At 51.9% G+C, this 8006-nt stretch overlaps 3 protein-coding genes across 3 annotated transcripts; 2 read left to right on the top strand and 1 right to left on the bottom strand.

The window, feature by feature from the left end:
• Nucleotides 1-239: 239 nt before the first annotated feature.
• On the top strand, nt 240-3543 carry DACRYDRAFT_101863 (cytochrome P450; the record flags this gene model as incomplete). Its single annotated transcript, XM_040767591.1, has 18 exons — nt 240-341; nt 395-515; nt 569-719; nt 826-864; nt 916-1030; nt 1078-1250; nt 1299-1547; nt 1585-1592; nt 1615-1700; nt 1750-1816; nt 1854-2229; nt 2698-2765; nt 2828-2901; nt 2952-3007; nt 3057-3077; nt 3138-3227; nt 3281-3327; nt 3381-3543. The coding sequence occupies 13 exons, from the start codon at nt 240-242 to the stop codon at nt 2878-2880; spliced, it is 1608 nt and encodes a 535-aa protein (XP_040625251.1). The 3' UTR covers nt 2881-2901; nt 2952-3007; nt 3057-3077; nt 3138-3227; nt 3281-3327; nt 3381-3543.
• A 198-nt stretch (nt 3544-3741) lies between these two features.
• Nucleotides 3742-4609, top strand: DACRYDRAFT_96550 (cytochrome c and c1 heme-lyase). The gene is made up of 2 exons (XM_040777383.1): nt 3742-4193; nt 4239-4609. The coding sequence occupies exons 1-2, from the start codon at nt 3751-3753 to the stop codon at nt 4495-4497; spliced, it is 702 nt and encodes a 233-aa protein (XP_040625252.1). The 5' UTR covers nt 3742-3750; the 3' UTR covers nt 4498-4609.
• Nucleotides 4610-7064: 2455 nt separating this feature from the next.
• Nucleotides 7065-7472, bottom strand: DACRYDRAFT_110799 (uncharacterized protein; the record flags this gene model as incomplete). Its single annotated transcript, XM_040769125.1, has 1 exon — nt 7065-7472. The coding sequence occupies one exon, from the start codon at nt 7470-7472 to the stop codon at nt 7065-7067; it is 408 nt and encodes a 135-aa protein (XP_040625253.1).
• Between the last annotated feature and the right edge of the window lie 534 nt (nt 7473-8006).

The raw sequence follows: 8006 nt of genomic DNA on the forward strand, positions 1-8006 counted from the left end.
GTGGTGGACAACACTTACCCCACGTCTCCAGACATCAGCGATTGTGGTGAAGGCTTCTCAACAGCAAGAGACTTCGCGAAGCACCGTATCCACAGCAGCCTTGGAGACCGTCGGCATTACGTCATCAGGATCTGAAGATGATCGAACAAGAAGCCCTTGAGGGAATTATCTTATCCCCGCGCTGGACATGTACAATCAAAATCAGTTCACTCTCAATGTGACCGTTCATCGCCTGTGCCATGTCTGGAATCAACTTGTCCATGCTGAAGACTCTGCTAGTGGCATTAATCATTGCTCACATTCTGTTTGGACGGATACGATCATATCGAACAGCGAGAAAGGTTAGTCTCAAGATACTCTGACGAGAAAGTAGAATCCTGATACACTTTCTAAGGCCGTTGGTTCACTGCCAGTTGTCCTATACCCATTTGCACCATTCAAGCTCCCAGGCATATTCTTCCCCTCTTCCTGGTGGAATCCTGGCTTGCTAAACACCTGGCACCAACGCGGACTTCGTAAGTCACTTTCGTCGTTCAAGAAACTGCAATGCGAACTAAATGCGCTGCAGTCTACCTTCGAAACAAGTCCAAGACATTTGCCGCTATAGGCTGGCTGGATGGAAACTATGTTATTTTTTCCTCGTCCTTTGAGGTGATTTCCCAAGTCAGCGGACCAAAGGCGCGGTGGGACCGGACGAAGAAGACGGGGGAGATTCAAAAGTGCGCTTTGTGCTCTCAAGGAGGGCAGCCGCTGAACTGTTGGTGGGGAAAGTATCCCTCGAGGAGCGTTCAATGTCGCCACAGCGCAGATGGACACCTATCCTAGGCATAGGAGGATCGTTGGGCCTGCGTTCAACAACCAGTTGTAAGCCAATCTCGGACTTCGCAGATCTGAGAATACTGATCCAGAAGAAAGAAATCGCCGTGTATGGGAAGAGTCTCTGGCTGTTTGGGATGAGATGAGCATTGAAGAAGGATGGGAGGGGACGAAGACTGTGCATATTCCTGATGTCAAGACGAGCACGGGAAAGGCAAGCTTGCTTTCCATCATTCTGTTCCTCCACTAACCAAATCCAAGTTCACTCTCAGCATCATCGGCCGTGCCGGGTTCGGGATCTCCGGAGAGGCTGACACTCGTAAGGTCGTAGGGGAGGATGGGATGAGCCTTCGCGAGGCGTTCCGAATCACCGGGGAGAATCCCATGGTACGAACGATGTTACCCAGCTGGGTCTTCCGTCTTCCAATTCAGAAGTGAGTATGGCATGCCGAATCGAGATATGCGTTGACAGAGATTGGTAGGTTCAAGGAGGTCAAGGCTGCGGAGAAGTTGCTGCTGCGGACGATGCACGCGCAGATTGATGACCGTCGTACGCGGGAGGGGAGCGCAGCTGCGTCAGAGAGGGACCAGGAGGGGAATGGTGACATCTTCCACCATCTGCTTGCTGCGAACGCGCGGGAAGTCCCGGAAAAGGCTCTGAGCGATGCGGAGCTGTTAAGCAACGTGTTCATCCTCTTGTTCGCCGGGCACGGTACACGCCACACTTTACCGTGTGTGCATTTCCCTAATGAGATGTTTCCGCCGTAGAGACGACTGTGCGTGTGTTGGCATATGCAGTCGGGTTGCTGGCTTGTCATCCGGAGGAACAGGAGCGTCTCGCTGCGTTCGTGCGGGAGACGTGCCCAGAAGACAAGGTTGCGAACGTCAGTTCTCTCCTCTTCGCCCATTGGCGGCGTTAACTGGGAGATACAGATGTGGGACCGGATGGATGAGCTGCGCCCAGTGTACGACTGCATCATAGAGACTCTGAGGCTATTCCGTACGTCCATTCATACCTCTTCCGCCCTCCCCTCCAGCTGACCTCGCCACAGCGGTCGCCCCAGTAGTCCTACGCCGCTCCACCGAGGATAGCGTGCTCCAAATCCCAGGGTTAGCAGATGCAATCCCCCTACCTAAGGGTACCCTCTTTGTAGGCGACCTCATTGGGATATCGTACGATCCGGACGCATACGTCTCGCCACACACATTCTTGCCCTCTCGTTGGGCAGGAAAAAATCTCATCTCTACGGATCTGGCTCCCTTTGGTCATGGCATACATATGTGCTTAGGAAGATACTTCGCCATGACAGAGATGATGGCATTCTTGTGCATGTTGCTGAACAGATGGGAGATCGTGCCTGTGAAGCGGGGGGGAGAAAGCTTAAGAGACTGGAAAGAGAGGGTGCTTGACCGGTCTGTACGGATGCGTATTGTCCTGGGACCTGGGGATATACCTATAAGGCTGGAGAAACGTATATAATGGCCATTTACTACTGTATTTCTAGTTCAATGTTAAAAGCGATGTCGTGTGCCAACACGAAACATGTCACGCAGAAGTGCATCTTCTCCGCAAGTTTTTCCGCAGTGCGGGATCGCACCGCCTCTCTGGGCACAGATATCCTTGGCAGCCGACCGTGTCGCAACACAAGCCAACCATTGAAATCACTCTCACGAACCTACTGCATCCTGCACGTCTTTTCTTCCTGCTTTTATACGCATACTGTTACGACTCTATCTGCTTAAATTGAAATTACTCTTACAATAAACACACGATGCCGAAAGGATGGTTCAACCTCGAAGCAGCGCAGGATAGGTTGCAGCTTGAGCCCGTGTGTCCTTCCCGCCATCTTATCTCCAGCTTGGTTCTCATTCCCATTGCAGGAACCAGATCCGGCATTTGAATTCCTCCAGCTGTCACGCATACAGCGATTTTACTGCTTTGGAGGATGGTAAGGGCTCTGACTATCTGTCTGTGGATGGAGAGGGGGAAAGAGGCTGACAAGTCGCGTAGCTTGGCGATCGGCTTTGTTCTATCTCTCCTGGGGTCGATCTTGCTCTTCTTAGGCCAGCTATGGACATTTGCCTGTGAGTTCCATCAAGTGACAGGAAGTGCGGGTGCTCATTGGCTCGGACAGTGCTGTATACTATCGGCATAGTGATCACCTTAATTGGGACTGGGTTCCTCATCGGAGTGTGTACTCTTACATGCCTCTTACTTTCCGTGACTAAGTCCTTCCCAGTTCCTCCGTCAAGCGAAGCTGGTATGCCTTCTCACCTGTTGCAGTAAGGAATAAGAGGAGTGGCGCTGACCGGTCAAATAGATGTTCGCGCCTGTCCGCATTGTCGCCACTATAGTGTTCCTGGCTTGTATTGTGCTCACATTCATCGCGGCATTCGTGATTCACAGCCAGGTGCGTCTCTGTCCTCCGATCCTTCCTGCGGCCTTCTCACGCACATCATGTAGCTCATGGCCATCATCCTCGTCATCGTCGAGTATCTCGCGTACACGTGGTAAGTTCCCCTCCCCTGTCCAGACACTATGAAGGCTGACCGACCCGGGATAGGTACTGCCTGTCATATATCCCCTACGCACGGCAACTGGTCAAGAACGCCATCGGCCTGTGAGAAAAGGACTTCGGCGGGTTCCGGAAAGTCTCGGCATTGCATGGAATGGTATTTACGCTTACGATTGCGATTGCTCTGCTTGTAACATATGGGACGGATGATATACGACATTGTTCCGTTGTGGATTGTCTAAGTGGTTAAAGTGCTGACTTTGGATGATGTCGTCAGTTGAAAATGAATGAATAATGGGACCCTGACAACTTTTTCATAAACTTGTACTGTGTTCTTCATCCTACCTTTCTCCCACAACACTACAAATCCTACCCTTGACAACGACAGCGCTTCATCCCCGCCGTCGTAGGCTGTGTCATGTCGAGCCCATCCACCTCCTCGCCGCCAGAGCAGGCCAAATGCCCAGTGGACCATAACACGCGCGCTGCCTGGCTAGCCCAGCACACCTCCGGAACCCATCCTACTTCCTCGCCTCACCCATCCTCTCTCCCAACAGAGCGCGAAACCTCCTCCATTCCACGAACTGACACCGACTCGAACTGGGTCTACCCGAGCCAATCCCAGTTCTACTCCGCCATGTCGAGGAAACACTCGCAAGGCGCTTACGCCTCCCCACCAGATGCGGGGGACATGCCTGTCGTAGTGCCTATCCATAATGCGGTGAATGAGCGGGCATGGGGGGAGGTTCTTGCCTGGGAACGAGGGAGGGGAGGGGAAGTATGCGGAGGGGTGAAGCTGCATTCGTTCAAAGGCAAACCGAGGGAGAAAACCTGGAGAGCATGGGGAAGGGTCATGCTAGGGCACGTCTGGTCTTTACCTGATCACGCAAGCTGACTGTGGTGCAGGTATCAGGCGCCGTTTGACCGACATGACTGGATTGTGGACCGGTGTGGACACCAGATCCGGTATATTATCGACTTCTACGCTGGGCGCCCTACGCCTACACCTTCATCCGGGGCACAAGGTACTGCTGGTGCTCCACATCCGATGAAAGACGCAAATGGCCAGGTATCGTTCTTTTTGGATGTGAGGCCAGCGCCGGATACGTGGGAAGGGGTGAGTATGCAGGCGGGGAGGATGTGGGCGGGACTATGGGGTCGGTAGCTGGAATGGAGGTTCGCCAGCTGCACGTGAGAGACCGTGAAGCTGAGGAGAACTTGATGGATCAAAAGAGTGGAGGCAGGAATGTAAAGGTGCATCTTGTAACTGTGTCCCTGGAGGTTGGACTAATATCGGCGCACTTCTCACCCGTATATGTTCACATAATAGCTTTGTGAAAGCGCTCATACAGAACGTGACGGAAGGTGAGGGGGATCCACAAATAAACGATCTTTTCTCGTGCGCGACGCAGTTCCTTTCATTCGTTGTTAGGGGCCGATCCAGCCTCCGAACAATTGAACACAGCGTTCAATCTACTTGAACTGGTCAGAATTGCACGGCCAATCGCTCGCTCTCACAATTTGGTCTCTCAAACTGATTGCGACGTAGTTCGGCAGAGCCTACGTTCCAATCATACTCGGCTATCAAAGTCGGACGACTCTCGTTTCCCGGATTATTTCTCCTCCTTTGTCTCTTCCCGTTTGTCATGTCTCCTGGGTTTCCCGGCAACCGAACCTTTGGTCCAATCCGTAAACTCGTCATCATGAGACTTCTTACGACCCTGTCTGATTGGCTGTCCTGATATTCCTTCTGGAAGACACTGGGCTCGCAAGAGGTAGGGTCAACCAGGCCCTCAAACGCTGGAATGTCACACTTCCGTCCCTTAGGTCATGGGTCAGCAAGAGGGCCTGAACTCCTATTATTCAGTACAGGTGCTTCAAGTGCTGAAAGTCATGCTGAGAGAGCAGAGGGTACTGAGCATATGGATTCCTAATACTACAAAATATAATATGTACCAGAAAAAAGTGTTCCACTTCTCTAGAGCAAGAAGTGTAATTGTAAGTAATGCATATATGACTACCTAATTGAGATCCATGGCCTTGTCCAAGTCCACCAACTCTAACATGGTCTCATTTGAGTCCAAGAGCACGCTCTCCTCTTTTGCTGGTGCATGTGGTGCTACTGGTGCATATGGCAAACTCTCCATGTTGTCATGTAACCAGTGACAGAACTGTGGCATCTCTGCATCAGTCATGGACATCTGGTCAACACCCTGCATGACTGCCATTATCTGGGCTAGCACCCACAACCCACAATCATGGCCATTCTGTTGTTCCAGGACCTAGATCATATTTAACAATATTCTCTGCCCTGGGGGGGTGAACACACATACTGAGGCCATGTGTGCTTCCCAGCCTACCCATAAGCACCCAGGCTGGTCCTGGGAAGATTCCTCAGTGATTGCCATCACCATACACTTTATCATCTGCATGTCTAATCAGTACTGGCTATGTGAGATAAACATGAGGATGCACCATAACAGCCAACCTCCAATGGTGACACAGTGAGTCATATATAATGATGCAGCATTCAACAAAGTCCACACACCCCAGAACCCAGTGATACACCATGTGGAGGGGGAATAGCCACTCTGAATGTTCCCAGCATGCTTCTATATTGAACACTTTTCAGTGGAGTTTCTTAGCAACATGCTTTTCCATCCACTTTGTCCTCAAGTATGTGTCAAAGTCAGGCCACACATAAGAGGAGAAGACTTTGCAACTAAAAGCCTCTCCATTCTTCTTGCTGGGGGGGGGGGCTTGGTGGGAACTGTGGGGTTGGAAGCAGGCCAACCTTGTTGGAACAGTGCAACTGTGTGGCTGATGTTCCAGTTGTTCAACCAGCCAATGATATCTCCAAATCATTGGACATCCTTAGCTAACAGAGAAACCTGGTGTGTTGCTCCCTTGAATACCCATTCATCCCTGTTACCATGACTGTGATTGATGGTGAGGTCAATGATGCCAACAGGTGGATGCCAGTCATCTGAATGAAGTTACCATCTGTCATGAGCTATTGGGTGGTGCAATGAGGATACTGACTTACCAACACCAGTTTCTCATCAAAAATGACAAGGTCTTTGGATTTGTTGAGAGGTTTCTTGGGGGGGGGGGCAGGCTTCTTGACAGGTTCTTTCACCTTGCTGAAACCAAGATGAGGGGGGGGAGGTCCCAGGTTCATGACTGCTGGATCCTCCCAGAACTCCAACAGAGGATGAGGATGAGGAGGAGGAGGCATAGGGAACTGGTAGCTATCCCAGCCCCCCTTGTCAAAAATGAGAGGTCTCCAATCTTCCAGCACCGGCAGCAGTATGCAGTTTGGATTGTCATCATTGCAAGTGCTGGGATCAGAGGGGTGGTAAGGCAAACCCCTACAAAGCAGAGGCCAAAAGGCTTGCTGTGGTGGAGGTGGTGGTGGAGATGGAGGGGAGGTGGTGTTGGAGTGTGAGGTGATCTTGGAAGCATGGGGATGGGACTGGGAGTGCAGTACAAGCTGAGGGAGTCAATTGGTGACACTGGGCATCGAGTTGGGAATGCAGGAGTAGTGCTGACAGGAGGGGGGAGGGGAGGGGCAGCATTCCCAGACAGAGAGGTTCATTCTGGTTCCCCTTGCTCCATGATGGCAGCCACCTGAGGGGGAGATGGTGTTGGAGGGCAAGGCAATCTTGAAAGGATAGGGACAGGACTGGGAGTGCGGTACGAGCTGAGGGAGTCATTTGGTGACACTGGGCATCAAGTCAGGAATGCAGAAGTAGCACTGATGGGAGGAGGGGGGAGGGGAGGGGCAGCATTCCCAAACACAGAGGTTTGTTCTGGTCCCTCCTGCTCCATGACAGCAGCCACCTTGATGTCCATGACAGTGTCCTGCTCCGGGGAGTCCTCTTGCTCCAGGAAGATGTCCTCCTCCTCCCACAACTCCTTCTCCTGCCATTCCTGTTCCTGCTCCTGCTGCAGCTTCTCCTGCTGCAGCTGCAGGGATTCCTGCAGCTGTTGCCAGATCTGCCAGCTATCCCACTCCCGCAGTCGCTGCTGCTGCTGCTCCTTCTGCCTCTGTTGCACTTCCTCCAGCTGCTGTGTCATCTGTTCCAGCTCTGCCTTCATCTCCTCTGTCTCCAACACCACCTCCATGGGCTCATCCATCTCTCTGCAGAGGTCTTTGTGTTGCAATATCATGCTCTTCCTGTTGGCAACAGAATGAGCATGATTAAGAGGCACTGCAGCTACAGACTCACATATGACATGGTGAAGGGAGGGCAGTCGTGCTTTCATTGTGATGTTGGAAGCAGGAGAGGGGTAGCAGACATAGTGACACCTTCATGAGGGCAAAGCAGAATGACTTCAGGTACAGTCACACCTGTGATGGCTGTGGGGTGAGGGCAAGGCTGAGTGGCTTTGGCTACGGTATCACCTGCAATGGCTGTAGGGAGAAGGTGACCTGGATTATGGAGGATGATCTCTACATCTGCAAGGAGCTGGTGATCTCTCCCTCTGATACTGGTTTGGAGGTGAATATCTTGACCAGTTTGATTGTCATGGAGACCAGTGATGGCAACCCACTGGGTGCATCTTCTTCTGCATCACAGAGCTTATGGGATTGTGAAGTCAAAGGGGAAGGTAGTTGAAGCCATCTGGCAATGGGTAGGCTATCTCCCATAGTTGCCCATGAGGCCACCA

Source organism: Dacryopinax primogenitus (genome assembly GCF_000292625.1).
Source record: "Dacryopinax primogenitus strain DJM-731 SS1 chromosome Unknown DACRYscaffold_19, whole genome shotgun sequence".
Classification (NCBI taxonomy): Eukaryota; Fungi; Basidiomycota; class Dacrymycetes; order Dacrymycetales; family Dacrymycetaceae; genus Dacryopinax; species Dacryopinax primogenitus.